The sequence below is a fragment of the Procambarus clarkii genome, chromosome 1 (assembly GCF_040958095.1).
Source record: "Procambarus clarkii isolate CNS0578487 chromosome 1, FALCON_Pclarkii_2.0, whole genome shotgun sequence".
Classification (NCBI taxonomy): domain Eukaryota; kingdom Metazoa; phylum Arthropoda; class Malacostraca; order Decapoda; family Cambaridae; genus Procambarus; species Procambarus clarkii.
The window spans coordinates 41,345,607-41,364,492 of record NC_091150.1 but is presented as its reverse complement, the minus strand read 5'-3'; the positions used below and the strand labels follow the sequence as shown (position 1 = coordinate 41,364,492).

The following is an 18,886-nucleotide window of genomic DNA, read 5'->3' as shown; positions in this document are numbered from 1 at the left end:
TCAGGGGATCTGGGCGAGTCACGACGCAGTTGGACATAATTCCTTCTAATTTTGCTCCAGTTGTTGTTTCTGGGATTGTGCTCACGAGTCCGTGGTTCGCGTTCACTTTGCTTGCACTATTAACTAAATGGAAGGTTTTAAGGGTAATCGGTCTTGCTTTAATGCTTGCTTGCTGCCCGAAACGCTTTGCGTAATAGTGGCTTTAGGCACTGTATGTACTAGGTCTATCTATAAATCTATCAATTTATGTAAAATCTCATGTATGTATGTACCTTACCTGAATAAACATTAATAATTTGCGACAGCCTGCGCGCGGTTTGAAATGTTTTGAATATTCTGATTTGAACTGATAAACTAATAATAATTTTTTTTCTACCATAAATCTATAACGCTTGAAAATGATTAATGTTGTATATCGGTTGTTGATTCATTCCTTGTCATATTATTGGAATGTTGTTTGAGATGGATATTGATATTGTGAAAAATGGTTTGTTTACTAGTCCAGGTAATTTAAATTTAACAAGCTGTGGGTTCTTGAGGAAATGAGGACCGCCGTTCCATCAAATACATACATATATATTCGTTAGTAATAAGGCTATGAAATACACGATTCACTTAAAGTATGTCGACGTATTTTTTGGGCAGCTTTTCTTCAAATTACTCGTCTTCTATCAGATAATTCAAAAAATAATGCTTATAATAATTAGTTCAACGTTCAAAATTTAGTTTTACTTCCAAAGTTCGTTGTGTACTATTGCAATACACCAAATTGCACGCTAAAGATGACACACTATGCATCCTAACCTTTTCTAGGCATAAATTTGATATATTAAGACTAATATACATTTTGGGCTTGATTTTACTGAATTTGTGCTATACTGTACTTGGACAATGAAATATTAGGGCTTTTGTCAATTTTCTCGTGACCTCTTAAAAACCAATAGTACAAAATGTGAATATTCTGGAAGTGCAGCCGTCCACTTTACGTTCAACCAAGTCAACCAGTCGTGTTATTTTTGGATGACTTGCAATGGTGGTTATGGGTGCAGTATCTGCCACAGACAGTGCATTAAGTGTGAGGACAGGGTGTTGACGTGCTCCTAGCTAGGACAGTATATTTGTCTTGACATATTGTGCAGCCATTTTCTGCAACAGAATGCCTCAATATATCTTCGTGACACTTCAATCTTCTATAGATGTATCTTGTAGATAATTATTGTATGATCATCTGGCAATCCACTTGAACTTTATTAGTGATCTGTTATCATAAAGTGAGTGAAACGCCGCGTGTATTTAGTGGCTTCATAACATACACAAATACACATACACAGGCAGTGTAGACTAACAATTATTATTTGCAGGCTCGTCTGCGGGAGCAGCTGATGGTGGAGAAGGAGTCCCGGCTGCTGCAGATGGCTGCGCGGCACGAGGCTGAGCGGGAGGGCACCATCCAGAGGGTCACAAAGTCCTCCGCCTCCACGCTGTCCTCCTCCCTCTCCTCGCTCTCCTCCCTCAACTCCTCCGGCGGCCAGGGACGCGTCAGGAAGCTCTTCCAGGAGCGGAGGAGCAATGGGTATGGTCACAGCCCCGTCGGGCGAGACAAGAGCTACCCTCTGGAGCCCGTGAGGGGCGGCAGCACGGGCGTTGGTCGCCCGCCGGTAAAACCACCCGTCAAGGGCATCGTTCGCACCCGCGGCGTGAGCGTTGACCGAGGCAAGGTCAACTATGACCCGGATGTGATGAAGCGGTCAAGAAGCCACGCCGCCCTCCAGCAGAACGGCAACTTGAACAGTGAGCCACGCTCTCCAGGTCGAGGTCTCCGGCCGCCACAGACGCGGCCGCCCGCCCACCACAAGTCCACCTCCTCCCTGCTAGATGCCAACCAAAACTACAACGGGCGGGGCAGCAGCACGGGCAGCAGCGGCGGCTACAGCAGGGACCCCTCGCCCGCCCCCTCCCCTTCACCCTCAAACGCTAATCGCTTTGGCTTCCGTCAGACTCCCTCGAGGGGAGCCTCGCCCGCGCCGCCCTCGGTCAACGGGTCTCCTGTGAGAGTGGCGCCCACACAAGGCCCTCGTAAGCCCCAGAGCTTCAGACAAGACGAGACTGACGGAGCGCCCCCAAGCCAGCCGCGTCAACGCCCCGCCCCGCCCGCACGTAAACCCCCCGTCAGACAACCACGACAACCTCCCCCGCAGCGAAGACCGCCGCCACCGCCAGCCGACGACGACGACACCAGCGACGCCGTCCTCAGTCATCGACCACCCGACAGTCCGGTAAGTCCACACAGTGTTACAGTGCTGGTCGGGCTGGTATGTACTAGTCATACTGGCTTGGTGCTCTATCCTCATAATTTCCTTGTGTACAAAATGTCTTAAATCTAATTTAAAAAAACTTAAATTGGGAATTACATAAATCTTGACACTTTAAATGTAATTGTACGAGAAATCATTTATATATGCACAGTCTGTTCTCAACCGTAAGGTCCCGGGTTAGATTCTCGTGCAAGACGGTGTCGTATGGGCAAGTTTCCTTTCATCTGATGCCGCTGTTCACCATCTTGACGTTATCTTGAGATGATTTCGGGGCTTATAGTCCCCGCGGCCTGGTCCTAGACCAGGCCTTTTTTTTGTTACACATCCCCAGGAAGCAGCCCGTAGCAGCTGTCTAACTCCCAGGTACCTATTTACTGCTAGGTAACAGGAGAATCAGGGTGAAAGAAACCTTTTGCCCATTTGTCTCCGCCTCCACCGGGGATCAAACCCGGATCCTCTGGACTATGAATCCAAAGCGCTGTCCACTCGGCTGTCAGGTGCCCCTGCCAGTTGTCAGGGGCACCTGACAGCCCCTAACACCATAGCAGTAAATATAGTTTAGAGTTAGGGAAGTGTTGTAGGCTGCATCCTAAGCAAAATCAATATTTAGAGTGGCCTATACACGCCAAAAAGGCTTCGTTTCTCCTACAATAGGACACCAAATAGTTTCCCGCCACTATAGAGTGCATGTGCGCCACTCCCGGGCGCTTGAACGCCGCTGTCCAGCAAAGTATCTTCGGTATATATGGTAAGGCCGAGCAGTAGTAACCCTGGCTCGGGTAACTCATTCTTCATTCTATCGACAGCACTAGTTGAAGGTTGGTATGAATTGTTTAGTGCCCCCCCCCCCCCCTGCTCGCGCCGGGGACGATGGCTGGGACACTAGAGTTCTTTGTTGATACCACGTATAAATAGTGTGCTCCAGCGTGGGTCATGATCAGCCTTTAGTACTTTTACTGATCTCGTATCTCCCGGTGAGATATTTAATTCATTATCAGTAAAAAAAATAATGTTTTATCATTATTTAATTTTAAAGTTTGTTGACGGTGAAAAGGGCCTCGACATGGTCGACATGGCAAGTTATTTCTACTTTTGTTGAGAATGTTAAATACTCGTGGCAGAGTCCGTAGAGTTTTGCAAGACGTTTTATATCATAATTGTATTCGAGGGTTCATGGCATCCTCATAATGCACCTCAGTGTCTGCCAGTGTAGACTACTTATCACATGTCTCTGAATTGAATTGTTGCCGCCGGAGGCGGCTAGTTTGTGCACCCCATACTCATCCTGTGAGCAGTAGCGCAAAAAGCATTTCAGAGGGCCCCTGTATGACTAACCATCCTGCGTACTGCAGCTCCGGTAAACCTCTTGTTGTAATTTTGTTTAATCCTGTAAAAATATAGCTGCAAACCTAACTGATTCCTAGGCCTAGTACAGCACCTAGTGCTATACTAGGCCAAAGAAAGCGTGCATTAGGCCTAGTATTGCTCAGAGCTCGTGTAGGTCAAGTCTTTGTTGCTAATAAGAAAAATAGCGAACAGTTTGTCTAAATTCCATAATACGAAAGTCAACTTTTTGGTGGTCCATCCCGGTACTTTCTATCATATAGTTACTATATGGACGTTAATTTTAGGAGCATGAGCGGCATGTGTACATTATAGGACGTGTGTACATGTGCGCGCTGAAGTTGTCGCGTGGACGGATTAGCACGTTCTTTTTAGGACGAGGGGGAAGGAGGGTGTTCCTCTTTGTCTTGGGTTCAAGACTGTGAATGCTGGATAGGTTTGATCAACTTCGACACAGGCAATTTGTTAGTTTAATATAGCGATGCAAAACAATTCTTTATACACGAGAGACAGAGACAGACAGACATATTGCTTTTCACTTTCCTCCCGGGGTGGTGTTACGGGGGCCGGCGAGCACTGGCAGCCCCACCTCCTCCTCGTGCGCGCGCACCCGACTAATGCCTCATTTACCCGCCAAGCAGTGTTTGTAAACACTTGCTGGTCCTCGGTCACCTAGTGTTGTTACATAGTGGCCTTGTACATACATACATACATACATATATATACATGCATACATATATAATGTAGTATATATATATATATATAATTGTGTAAAGTGTATGGAACTATTAAATCTTTAAACTCAAAATTCCTGTTCAGCTGAAGTGGAAAAGGCTTTTGAGGGCGAAGTGAACTTGGAAATACGTATCATGGGTTGTATGTCGGATAACTGTGATGAAAGCAATGTGAAAGCTTAGTTGAAGTGCGTTGTTGATATCCAAAGCTGAACGCTCTCATGAAAGGACCGGGTCGACCGATCAAACGGAATAGCGCAGTGTGAACGCAAAGGCGCGCGGTGTGTGGGGAGCGTTGGATACATCTTACATGGTGACACACATTACGTGGTGACACATGCTTGTTGAAAACCTCACTTCCGTGTAATGAAACATGTGGAGTATATTGATTAGTGAGATGCTTGTGGACAGGTGGGACGAGGACTGGCCCAGCTTTCGTGTGTGGTGGACCGGTGAGGCGAGGTCTGGCCCAGCTTTTAAGCCGCGTATAAAGGCTTTGCTCGCTTATTTTTCCCATAATCGGCTTTGTTCACAAGTGGAGTAAATTTATTTATATTGTAGCTCAGGCTGGTTCGCCGGAGAACATGCGCCTCGACTCTGACCGCATCACATTTATCTATAATGTATCAATATCCACTCTATGACCCCTTAATGTGGCTGGTCGTGGGTCGCAGAGGTGGAAGCCCAGTACTATACCCCCACTGCCAGCACTGGGATATCAATACAGGTAGGCTGTGGGGGGTCCACCTGCACCCATTACTCTCTCGTGGAGAGTCAGTAAGGATATTGTATCCATCCCTCGAGCGTATAGATCTTGAATGCTCTTCACCAAACTGAATGTTCCTACAGCTGTGTGTAGGAACTTGAATGGTCCCCCAAGCTAAGATTTGCAGTAGCGACCCGGGATAGCCAACAAGGCACTGGGAACTATAGATCTCAGGAAAACAACAATCCTAGCTAGCGTACTCTTGAAAGGTTTTAAGTCACCCGGACACGTGTCCTCAATGATGTCAGGCACTCGATCAGTCATTCATCGTTGGTCTCATTCTGAGGGTGAATGGCACCAATACGTCATTTCTTGTCTTTTTTAATAACGACAAAATTAAATTTACCAATCCAGAAGGTCTGGGCTATAACAACATTGGTGTGACAGCTACGTTTGACAGGTTGTAGCGCGGTCACTTTGATGGCACCTGTAATAGGGCCGTCATGTGGGGTCACTAGTCCCGCTGGCACCTCCCCCACCTGCACCTCCCCCACCTGCACCTCCACCACCTGCACCTCCACCACCTGCACCCCCACCACCTGCACCCCCACCACCTGCACCCCCACCACCTGCACCCCCACCACCTGCACCCCCACCACCTGCACCTCCCCCACCTGCACCTCCACCACCTGCACCCCCACCACCTGCACCCCCACCACCTGCACCCCCACCACCTGCACCTCCACCACCTGCACCTCCACCACCTGCACCCCCACCACCTGCACCCCCACCACCTGCACCCCCACCACCTGCACCCCCACCACCTGCACCCCCACCACCTGCACCTCCCCCACCTGCACCTCCCCCACCTGCACCTCCACCACGAGAAAGGAGAACGTGAATTTGGTTACTTCTTCATTGCATGCTTTTTGATGTTCGTGATTTCCTATCCCTGATTGGCATTAATTTGGATTCCTAGATGTTCTTGGTTTTCTACATACTTCTGTAATAAATTTTATTGTATGTATTCATAGCCAAGTATCGATATAGAGGTTGCACACGATTAGTATTCGCTGCACCATTGTAAAAGGTTAAGGAGGTGCATCTGCCCACAGCTTGCTCTCAACACCTGTGGTTAACACGTGTGCTCTGACAATACTGCCAGACGGACAGTGTGTGTGGCTCAAGTAGTCGCTCCAGCTTATCAAAGGACAGGTGACAGACTATGAATAATTTACTAGTGATGATAGTGATGATACTCTTTATCACAGGTTCTGCGGCGCAACACAACAGTGTGTTGTACACGTCACCAATGATCACGACGCTAAATAATTTATTATTCAGTTAGTCTTCCAATAGGTTTGCAGTGGGTTAAAGTTCTTTATTTCTCTAAATACATTCGTTGCACGTTTGTTTGTATTTTAACTAATTTCGGAAAATGCAGTACAGACCATGCCTCGTTATTACTGTTCTACTTTGTATGAAATACTCTTAAATATAATTAATTTTAATTATCCCGCCGCTTATAGCGAAGCGTTGAGTCATATAGTGGCTACCACGTGCAGGGGGAAGGGGGGGGGGGTTGGGCGCGTTCGTTAGCCCCTTATCGATCAATAAAACCTGGCGGCAGGTGTTGAGCAGTTGTTGTCTGTCTGGCTTACCTGGTGTCAGTGACCCCCCCCCTCACCCCTCCCTAAGGGGTGAGGGGGATCGACTGCCAACACTTGCTCTATATCGCGTATATTTATTTTCAAACTACTTAATAATGTTTGGAGCTGGTCCAACTTTGTTTTACTACATGTTGATATGTTGTTTCCATTAATTAAAAACTTAAGGCTTGAATATTAAGAAGTTGGTTTGGTGAAGGGTTGTCCTCCTCTTGGAGGGTTAAGGTCGCCTCAATAGCTTAGTGACCCACTAGTAAGCCTGTTGTTGTCCAGGACAAAGGTCCAGGACAAAGGTCCAGGACGTAAGTGTACACATAGTGCACAGAGGTTCACATCCCGGTGTGTACATCCTTGTTCACAAACCAATTAACAAATGGTTTGGCGTTGGCCTCAATACCCACTGGAGTTAATACCCACTGGGAGGGCATTAAGATGACAGCAATTATTCTCTGACCAACCAGCAAGAATACTTTGGATTTGGTCATGGTCCAGAGTCAAAGTAATCTCTATATATATATCCACTGAAAAGCTGGGTACATCTATCCGGGTTTATATATATATATATATATCCCTATGCACTACCATTATGCGTGCGCCCACATTTCCCTACACAGGTGAGTACAGGAGCAGTAAACTACCGACTCCTGTTAGCAGGCTGAGAGCTCTCTCTTCCCATAACTAACCCACTAGTTTCCCTGTAATATGGACCCACCAATGGTTCAACCACCAGGTGCCGAATCACTACTAGGTGAACAGAGGCGTACAGTTGAGGATTGGCGCCCAGTCACTCCTCCCCGGCCGGGAAACGAATCTTATCCCAACCGCTCGTGAAGCGCGAGTGTTGCCACTGCGCCGCTGGGTCCCTTCTTGGACCAAGTTGGTGGAGGCGCAAAATTGTTGACCATTCAGAGGTGTGGAAGCGTCGTGCTCTGTATAATGTAGCCCGTTTTCTCTCCCCTGCAAGGGGATACCAACTTGATTTTCTTACAATATATTAATCTAAAGTTAGTTTTTTTTGTGTAATATTAATTTATTTCTTGGTTATAATTAACGGTAATGTTGGTGTTTTTGATCGTGTTTTAACTCCTAGTTAAATAAAACAAAATTAAGCCTGTACTTAAAGGGAATTAAACTAAAAACTAGAGACGCTGCTAAGGTAGTTAAATATTCTGCCAGAGTTGGAGGCATATTTGAATGAATTGCAATTTATCTAGTGCCGAGCTGTAATAAGATGATTTAATATTGGACTAAACACACTGAGAACTGGATAAAGTTGTGTTGCGACTTAACCAAACCATACACGAGACGTGCGGTCAGCACTTAGTGGAAGCTGCAGATATGACAAGTTCTTAGCTGTCAAGTCTTAAGAGAGACCAACCAAGACCTCGCCAAGAAGACCCGGGGCCACGCCGGCGGCTGGTGGCAGCTGAATCGTTAACAGGAAAACTGATGATAGTTCGTCAGTAGCGTCTTCATTGTCGAGAGTTGGAATATGGGGTGTGCAGCGGTGAGCTGATTTGTCCTCTTGTTTTTTTTTTTTTAAATTAGTACTATGCTTAGTTAATTTCCTAGTGAATAATTAACAAATCGATAAGAAATAATATAACATTTGGTCATTGATAGCTGCTAGGTTAGGATGTTGGAAAAGTAATTCGCCAAAGTATACGTTTCAGTTTTATTGGGCCTGACTGTTTATTGAGGATTAGCTTGGGTGAAGCTCGTTATAATCATCGGAGCGAGAGTGTGAGAGATGTTTGATGAGACATGTTCCCCAGTCAAGGGGACGGTTATTGTACCATGTATTCAGTCAGGCCGGAGCAGGTGTGGTACACACTGGGAGTAACGTCTTGGTCATGGAGATGGTAGGGTGGACCTGAGCGCGACATGCATGATACTTCTTGAACTTGTGTATTAAGACATGGCTAAAGAGCTACTCATCTCTCCTATTGATGTTATACGTGTAGAGTATTCGGGCGTTATCTTGAGGTTATCTTGAGATGATTTCGGGGCTTTTTAGTGTCCCCGCGGCCCGGTCCTCGACCAGGCCTCCACCCCCAGGAAGCAGCCCGTGACAGCTGATTAACACCCAGGTACCTATTTTACTGCTAGGTAACAGGGGCATAGGGTGAAAGAAACTCTGCCTATTGTTTCTCCCCGGTGCCTGGTGCTGTCCGCTCGGTCGACCGGCGTCGTTGTGATATCTGATGGTCAGGTTGTGTGTACAAATGATCAAACCTCTCGTAAATCTTCTCGTGGAGATTTTTTGTTTGTACACAAGTCACTTTTAAAGGTGTTGTCTTGCCTGTAAATCGAGAGCCTTGCAGCTGGAAGATGTGTAGTGGGGCGGCTAAAGGCATAAGACATTGTCTTGAGCCATTTGTGTGTCTGGACAGTTCTTCACGAACAAGTTGGGGGGGGGGGCGTTCTTACTCTCGCAGAACTGCCAATTTCCTTATGATGAACACCTTAAAAAGTCAAATTATTGTTAATGTTACCGTTCCAAAAGCATAACTGCTTTCATCATCAGAAGTTAAGGTCACGTTTAAGCAATTGATCAAAAACATTTATAAATATCTAAATTATATCACGGGGTTAGGTTTAAAGTTTTTAAAAGTTTAAACACAATAAAAAAAAATATCGTGAATTGAAGCAATAAATGACAAAGATGTCAATATACCATCAAGGTGGAGAGGGATCAACGCCCCCCCTTCCCCCCCCCCCCCCCCCGCTCACACCACTCACACTCAACGCTAAAATCTGTTGGTCATTCAAAAAATATAAATTACATATTTTAATTGAAAATGAAAAGGCATTATAAGATAGAAAACCCCTCAAAGCACCAGATTAAAGTAATACAAATACTAGAATAATAACGTAGTTTAGGAATTTAAGTTTAGCAAATTATTGACATTGTTAGTTTTTAAATCATTCCATTTTCATGAAATATATAAATATTTTTAGTTTATGGTTTTTCGGATGATGAGATAATTATTGACCTGTGGTAGTTTAATGGTGCCTGTTACCGGAGACTGCCTGGCTGCTATAGGGGTAATATTATTGTACATGGTGATCCCGCAAGAATGTTGACCCTTGCCCAGGGATGACGGGGGCCCATAGACCATCCTGGTCCAGCTGGTAGTGTGCGCACTTGAGGGGTCCAGGGACGCAGGTTCGACTCCGTTGCATGGCTTCAATATTTTCTCACATAAAAGTGGCTACAGTCGCATATACAGTCAAAACAAGTCCAGATTAGTGGTGACCTGGGTTGGTGGGGGGTTGGCCCCGCACCGTAAGGTCACCACCTACAACCTGGCCTCCTACAAAGAACGTCGCTTTTCGATCGTATGTGTTACAGTAAACCAAAAATTGTCGTACTAGGAAATGAAAGCGGCTCACGAAAGTGACCTACTGCCCCGTTTTCTGTTTTGGGTCCTCTGACTTAGTCTGGTAGGTTAGGAGAGGACACTTTAAGTTAACCGTTTTCTGGACGTTGGGAACCCTTAGGAGGCCGGGCTGGCCCTCCACCAGTCACCCCAACCGTGGCTTGAGTGGTCACTGACGGCACCCTTTGACTCGCAGAATATGTAATACGGCGATACATGAGCAAGTATACATAGGTGTTAGTGTTTGGGATACATTAGCAAGCCTATGAGCAATGTATACCACCCACTAGTTGAGTGTAATGATTGAAAGCTTATCAACTGGACAGTTAGGATGCCATCTTCAACTTTTCAATTTGGGGACAAGCCAATATCAAACTTGTGTACCAATTAGAATGTTTAGTCATGTCTATAAACTGACACAAGCCAACAGCTAGTTTAAGGTGCTTTGGATGTACGTATATCATTGTTTATATATGATTTATTCTTGTATAGTTTTTATTACAAGCCATACCATTTCAGAGCAAGCCGAGCGTGCGAGGGGCCCCGCCTGCCAGGACCAAGCCCAAGCCGCCTCCCAAACCCAAGGTGACTATGACTGTAGCTCACACGAGCCACAGGGACGTTAGAAAGAACATTTTCAGTGTCAGAGTAGTTAACAGGTGGAATGCATTAGGTAGTGATGTGGTGGAGGCTGACTCCATACACAGTTTTAAGTGTAGATATGATAGAGCCCAGTAGGCCCAGGAATCTGTAAACCAGTTGATTGACAGTTGAGAGGCGGGACCAAAGAGCCAGAGCTCAACCTCCGCAAGCACATTTAGGTGAGTACAGGACTCTCTGGCTTAGAGAATTGTGGGCGACATTTAATATTAACACGCGGATCCTGGACGTGAGTTGTGACGACTAATTCACCTCTGGCGTGTTGATCCCATAGAGTTGTATAATATATCGATTCCGTATACACTACATGTGTAAAGCTTGAATGGTTCCCAAGCCACGAATACCTGTAAACAATGACTCCTGAAGGACTCGAACCCGGTTCGGCAGGGTACAATACCTCTGGCAGTTGAGTACTACAACCACTCATCCAGCGAATGTCAGGTGTTGGGAGACCTACATTTACCCGACAACACACCTGGCATATTTTTGGGGCCAGTTGTATCATCAAATCACTCGACCACGCTAGCATGCTGAAGAGTGCCAGTGGTGTTGTCAGGGGCGTGTAGGTGTTAGCCTTCCCAACTCCTGACACTCGCTGGATGAGTGGTTTTAGTATCAAACTGCCATGGTCCCCTGCCGAACCGGGTTCGAATCCTTCAAGGGTCATAGTTTAGTTATCCTGTATACCGTGTGTATACATTTTGTAATAACACTTCTTGTAATCATGTTTCTTAACGTTGTTTTGTTAGTCAAATGATGCCGAGAGGCGCTGATGAAATATTTAGAATTTAATAACAATGTGAGGGTACTTGAGGGAGGGTATTTGAGCCCAGTACTATACAGTACTGGGCTCAAATATAAGGTATACGTCCTTGGGTTATTTTTATCGTGGTTTAGATCTGCATAACAATTGCAACAGTAATATTAATACCTAACAACAACAACAACGACTACTACATACAGAACAATATTCGACAAATGTTATTTCTGGCATATTAGTAAGAATCCTGTACATGTGTGATTAAACATTTCCAGCTGTATATTATTCTCACAAATAAAGACGTTGATTACGTTAATTAACCCTGAGGTTAATTCTAACGAGACTTGTGAGAAGTAAAGTTAATTTTAAAAATGAGAATTACTTGAGCAGTAATTCCGGAAAGGAAGAAGTTTGGCAGTACTGTGGTACTCGTTATATATGTAAAATAGTATATGGTTGTGTGTCCAAGGCTGGCCAGAGCCTTGATTCTATCCTCATTACACTATGGGTGGTGGGTAGTTGGGGGGGGGGGAGGCTAGCCAACTTATGGTTAGTCACAAGTTGGTTGGGTTCGTCCTTACTTTCCCCCCCCCCCACCCACCTTCCCTCCCCTCCTTAAGAGAGATCGGCCCTATTGGCACAAACCTTTAGAGTAGGTCTGAATACAGTTGGTAGGCCTAGAGTAGGCCTGAGCACAGTTGGGTACCCTCATCAATATAATGTAGGTGAAGTAACATAAGTTAAATTACAGAAGAATTTCTTTATATTCTTAATAATTAGTAAGGTTTTGTATAATATATACTCTGAAGTATTATTGGGTAGCTGATGTGATAGGTCTGTGATGAGCTTGACTACTATTTAATATTTCCGTATGGATAGGTTATTGAAATCTCGAAATATAACTCCATATTTTACAGCATTGGTACAAATACCTGATTAACGAGGGAATTTACCATTTAGTATAGCTAATATATGCGGTTTGTGTTGTTGAATTACGCATTTACTAACCACAATTTGACCTTTCTTTACCTAGTTCGATAGTGAGGAAACGGAGGAGAGTTCTGAGGAGGTAATCACACACGAGTCAATAATTCTCCTGATATCGGTGTGCCTGGCTAAACACTATTTTTATATGTTGCATTTTGATGTATTTTATAAAAGTTATCCTCTCCTCAAAGTGAGACTGCATTCAGCCTGCACTGTTTAGGAAAAAGGTGCATTTCTAGTTTAATCATTACCTTATAGCAAAGAAACTGCATTTCTAGAATAGTACTTGTAGCACTGCATTTTCTGTTGCTTTTATCTTTAGTATGTAAAATATATATAAACCTTTTTTTAATTTCCATTCAGCATGAGATAATAGAACTAGATATGTTTTTATTTGTTCTACAATGACAACTGTTTTCCCAGACTCTTACAGTTGTATTGTAATGTTGTGGTTCACAACGTGACCACAACGTTGTTTCAGGTAGTTGCAAGCTAGCGCTAAGTAACGTTGTAGTTACGGTGCGTGGTGGTGGCACTGTGCGTCCGGGTCACATACGGGTGTGGCCTTGTATGCATGCCAGTGATTCACCTCTTTATGAGCAGAAATGTTACGTTTATCATTAGTATTTACTCGGAACATATTGATAAAATTCGTTCAGTCGTTTAATTGGGACCTTCACTATAGTGACTTGCATATTAAAGCATCATTTAACATATTGTTCATTAGACTTTGCCATTGATTGAGTATAGGTTGTTAATTCTCTTCGAAATTATTAGTTCTATGCTTCTGCTTGAGTTCTGATACTAGTTAAATAAACTAACAAGATGTCAAATCTTGACAGTTAATTGTATGACCTAAGATGTTGTATATAGTAAGAATTACATAGCAAGAGTGACGGAGCTGGATAAGACCACATCAACCTGCCCACACACACCGGATAGCTTTGCAAATCTAAACAAATTCTATCTAAACACTTGAATAGGAGAGGGCTTGCTATACCCCTGAAGTTCAACAACACTCTGAAATCATTAGTATATGATTGACTTAATAACTAATGTATTGATTCAATCAGTACGGCTGCATGGGTGGAGATTTAGCATCTTATAAATATATTATGTATTTGAAATACTGTTCAGTTTTATTTCGGTAATGCAACAGTTTACAGTAGCATCCATGTCATTTACAGGCAATATTATTGTATGCAAATTGTTCTGTTGACTTCAGAGTGAAACAATTTGTATGTAAAATTCTCACTTTAATGATACAAAATTTTGTTTGAACGTTTCAAGACAAATGTCCTTCACTCAAGTATCTGCAAATTGTTGCACCCTTGGATATAATATATAATGTATAATATATAATATAATGTATAATATAAGTGTTGACGGAAGGAGGAAACACATTAATGAACACATACACGTAGGCCATCTCACCGTGAGGAGCTGTTGTTTAAGATTCGCTACTTGCAACAAAAAGTTCCAAGTAGCACGGGCTATGGTGAGCCCGTAGTGGAGCGTGTGTGTGTGTGTGTGTGTGGTGTACTCTTGTCCTAAGTAACACGAGTGCCTGTACTGTGTACATGTTTCAGAACGCCCCAGCTGCCTCTCCACGGGCCTCCAAGCCGCCCCCAGGACTGGAGAGTTGTAAGATTTGTGGCCGCAACTTCGCTCCAGATCGGTTAGAAAAGCACGAAACTATCTGCGCAAAGTCTCAAGCAAAGTCCAAGAAACGAAAGGTAAGCTGAACTCTTAATATATTTTGTCTAGATTACGTATTATACTATTAGTATAGCAAATATATTACTCTTAATATATTTTTTGTCTCGGTTTTATAAGAGATACAGTTGGTTATAACGTTAATATATATCACAGCTTAAATGCAACTTGAATTATAAATTCAAAATTCAAATGTTTATTCGGGTAAAGTACATACATACAAGGTGCGATACAAACATTGATGGATTTATAGATAGAGCTAGTACATACAATGCCTAAAGCCACTATTACCCAAAGCGTTTCGGGTAAAGCGTTATCAATATAATTTGCAAGTAGCCTCTCCACTTTATAAGTAATGTGTATTTGGATACATTTTTTAGATTCTTTAGCTAACGTTAGTCTAATTTCTCTCGTGCAAACTTTTACATTTGTAAGGTATTTAAAGTATATCTTTAGGTATACTAAGAACATTCCAAGTTTTAAGTAAATCAGAGCTCGTGATCTCTGCCTCACCATGGACATATAACTTTAGAGAAGGTTTTCCGTATATCTCCTGGATTTCAAGATGGCACTGGCAAAGTATGCACATTACTTTCCATACTTTGGTTTTCTTCCTGAATGTTTATAAATAGTGCTTAATTTCATAACTCTAACGAATTCGCTATAAAGCACAGTAATATTAAAGTAGCATCTTTAGTGTCTTGTCAAGCATAGGTATGGCTAAGGTAAATGAGGAGAAAGCGCCAAGTCAGTGTGCCGATACAGACTGTAAAATACAGTGGAAAGAATGAAGAATACACTACAATAAAAATAATGCCCTATAAAATTTGGCATGCGCTCTGTTAATGAAAATCTAAGAGTATAATCCTTGGTGTTGCCTTCCGAAATTATACCATGTGAACTCTCACAATAATATTTGATGCGTTAACACGTCGTATTTGTAGTGTTTTGTCTTTGGCTTAACCCATTAACCCAAGGAGGTGCTCGTGTATCACCTTCAGTGAAGCTTTGGTTGAAATATACCCACACTTAAAGGTATAACATAATTCACAAATAACTTCAGTGTATAGATGTATATATATTTACCTTCTGAAGCTACAGAGACGGAATGTATAAAATGAGCATTGAAACCACACAGTGCACATTTTGTATTATTAAAATACTAAATGGGAAATAATACCAATCTTAGGCCCAATATAGATATGCACTGTTAGGTATAATGCTGTACAATTAGATCTAGGTTGGGTTGCCTTCTTTCTCTGACCCTCTAAAAATTTGTTGTACGGAATTTTCATTATGTATACGTACTGTCGCTATATATATATATATATATATATATATATATATATATATATATATATATATATATATATATATATATATATAATAAAAAGGGGGTGGTAGAAGTGAACACTCTTTCGTATTCAGAGTTAAATGTCAAGTTTTTCCCTGAGTGCTCTGTGTTCCCTTCTCTGAGGCTGTGGGTCCCTATAATTACACCAGTGGTGGTACCCCCCCATATATATATATATATATATATATATATATATATATATATATATATATATATATATATATATATATAAAATATAAAAATAAATAAAATACTCAATTATTAAAATTTGTATTCATGAATTGTCATATTTGAATTCATTGAAAATGCCTCATAACTCAAGCTGTTCATCCTAGACTGGTTCATTTTAAGCTTCATATAATAGTAGCACTGAGCCTCTTTGTATTTAATTTCTATATCCAATTATTTTGTATCTATTTTTATCTTCTCGTTGGAACATAAAGAAGGTTGGTGAGACTCTTGTTTTGTTTACAGTGTTCCTTTACTGCCATAGTCATCATTTTGTGTGTGTGTGTGTGTGTGTGTGTGTGTGTGTGTGTGTGTGTGTGTGTGTGTGTGTGTGTGTGTGTGTGTGTGTGTGTGTGTGTGCGCGCGCGCGCCCCATCAGCATGTGTTGGCAAATGCTGGTGTACTGTACTTCTTAGTGTATGTATTCTAGGGTTTACCGTACCTCCCACCACGCACCCCTGTGCCTGTGGTGTACAATGAGTGGGATGAGAGGGGTGGGTGGTGGTGAGAATATTCTCTCTAGCCTACTTCATAGCTCCTCAGAATTGTTCAGTACATTTACTCCATTAGTGTGTGTGTGTGCGCGAGAGAGATCTTTCACTGCTTATTCGCGAACTGTTTGCAGGTATTGCGTTGCGTGGAGCGTCTCCAGCACCGTCACACTCTAGTCTTGGACCTAGCAACAGGCCTAGATAGAGTTCTCTCACAAAACTCCAAATTCCTTATTCACGTTCATAAGATATGTTAACCTGTAAGAGGCTGGAAGTGTCTCGTGAGGTCTGTGCATGCACGTACGTTTATACCAATACAGCATGCTGTAACGGACTATATAGCCACCAAGTATGTGATGTCTGAGAATAGGTTCAATGTGCCTGGTGTTGTGTGTAATATTCTGGTATTTGTTAAATTTGGTGGTTTTTCTCCCCCTTCAGGCATTTGATCCCGTTAAGATGAGAACCAAGGGTACAGAAGCCGAGGTCTACATAGCCAAAGGGAAGCACTTGGTGGACCCTCCCAAGGTACGTCATATTCACACAGTTTTCACACTCATTTTCATCGAAAAATTGAAAAGGCTCGCAAAGTTTAGATGTGTATTTACAAATTAATAGGCAAAGTAGTAGTAGTATTTGCAGGTAATTATTAATAGAGAGAGAAAGCTAATTGTTTGAAGGTAGAGGTGTTGTGTAGCTCTAGGAGCTTAAACTCTGGCCCGCCAGAGAGGGTTGGACGACCAATTCTGTCGTGTCTCCTGGATATCTGGATTTACCAGAGGGCCACCATCTCCAGTGGGCACGATAGGCACAAGAAGCCAGCGGCTTGTCAATTGTCTCCCTATTTTTCAATTATAACATCTTTCCAATGAAAAACATGTATAAAAGTTAATATACAAACACGCCACGTAACACTTTAGATTACAGTAATAACAGATTACTTTAAGGCAATCACCTTCTGCTGAGCTTTATACAGGCTCAGAAAACTTGTCTTAAGAAGAACTTAAAACACATTCTTCTTCTTAAGTTCTTATAACAAAGAAGTTCTTTTGTGTCTTAAGTACAGTAAGAGAACTGCATTTTGTGGTCACTGTCTGGCTGTCTGTTCTCTTGTTTCCGTCTCATAAATATTATTTTTGTTTCCTTGCAGGCAAAGGTTGGTGTGAGTGATGAGTGAGTGAGTGAGGCGGGACCAGGTGTCCTCCAACTTCTGCTTTCCTATTATCCTGATCTCGTCTGTACCGCTGGGATGTGTGGCTGTACCAGGGACAGTTTAGTTAATGTTCTTGACAGATAACTTTCCTTTTATTCCCAGAGGTCTTATGGTATCTGTTATTCCAATATACTTCAATGTCTTTGGCTGTCTTTGTCTGTCTGTCTTTGCCTGGCTGTCTGTCTGTCTTTCACTCCCTCCTGCCCTTCCTCTGTTTGTTTACTTAGTTGAAATCGATTAGCTGTGACCCTATTAAGGGGAAAATCTCGACTTATTCATCTCCTCTCTGGAAAAGGGAGAGATTCCAGTGTTGGAAAATTTCCAAAGAGGTTCCAGTATCGTATTCAAGAAAGTGGCAAAAGATGGCTACAGACCAGCGCTACTAGCGAGCATCCCCTGCAATTAAAAATCGAATTCAAAGTAGATCTTAAGAACATTCAGAACAGCTTAAGTATCCTCAAACATTGATTAAGCAAATTAAAATTCTGCTTGGCAAAACTAATCTAGACGAGGGAGAGGAATAGAGAAGTATACTTCAAGCATCAGTACTAGCTCATTTGTATTCCTCCCTTTGTGATATTTCTAGGAAACAATGTCCCCGTAACCAGGCCTCCTGGTGTCTGATGTGGTCAACCAGACTGTTGGATACTGCTGCTTAGTCTGACATGGGAATCATAACCCAGGTGATATAGTATGTTTACTGATGGTGTACGTCCTGGGCACACAACTGAGGGACTAGAGTTCAACCCTCAGGCAGGACAAACAGCTTCCTTAGCAGTAAGAGAAGTACTCAGGAGTTAGGCAGCTGTAGTTTGCATCCTTCTGAGGGTCAGCTGGCCTAGGGCGAACTCGATGAACCTAATTTAAGGCTTCGTGTCCCTGACAACGGGAAGTACTGGAGACTCGGAACAGGGAAAGTGTGATAACTTTCACAGTGAACTTGACACAACACGAGAGGAGGCTGAAAAATGCCTACTGGACTTCGACCCAGATAAATGCATACTACCAGAAACTGAAGAAAGAAGACTACTTACAGATTAAAGTAGAATTTACCAGAGTATGATTACAAAAGGAAATTGCCAAAATAATCAAAGGCTCTGTGTTCGAGGTTGGAAACGGCATCAGAGGAAGTTGTCGGCTATATTAGAGGAAATGTCTTACTTGTTACAATTGTTAACAACTGTTAAGGGTTAAAATAAAACTGCATGAAGTTAACGCATTTCCCACCTGCTGTGCAGTATACCCCCACCTGCTGTGCAGTATACCCCCCCACCTGCTGTGCAGTATACCCCCCACCTGCTGTGCAGTATACCCCCCACCTGCTGTGC

The 18,886-nt window shown here is 42.9% G+C and overlaps 1 protein-coding gene across 6 annotated transcripts in view; it reads left to right on the top strand.

The window, feature by feature from the left end:
• The window catches only part of LOC123759261 (WAS/WASL-interacting protein family member 2), a 150,212-nt gene that overhangs the window by 128,825 nt on the left and 2,501 nt on the right, over positions 1-18,886 (top strand). For all 6 annotated transcript variants that reach the window (XM_069338895.1, XM_069338938.1, XM_069339008.1 and 3 more), the window contains 4 exons: positions 1,362-2,276; positions 10,669-10,734; positions 14,146-14,292; positions 16,787-16,873. In XM_069338895.1, coding sequence (XP_069194996.1) covers positions 1,362-2,276; positions 10,669-10,734; positions 14,146-14,292; positions 16,787-16,873 — 1,215 coding nt within the window. The remainder of the gene's footprint in view (positions 1-1,361; positions 2,277-10,668; positions 10,735-14,145; positions 14,293-16,786; positions 16,874-18,886) is intronic.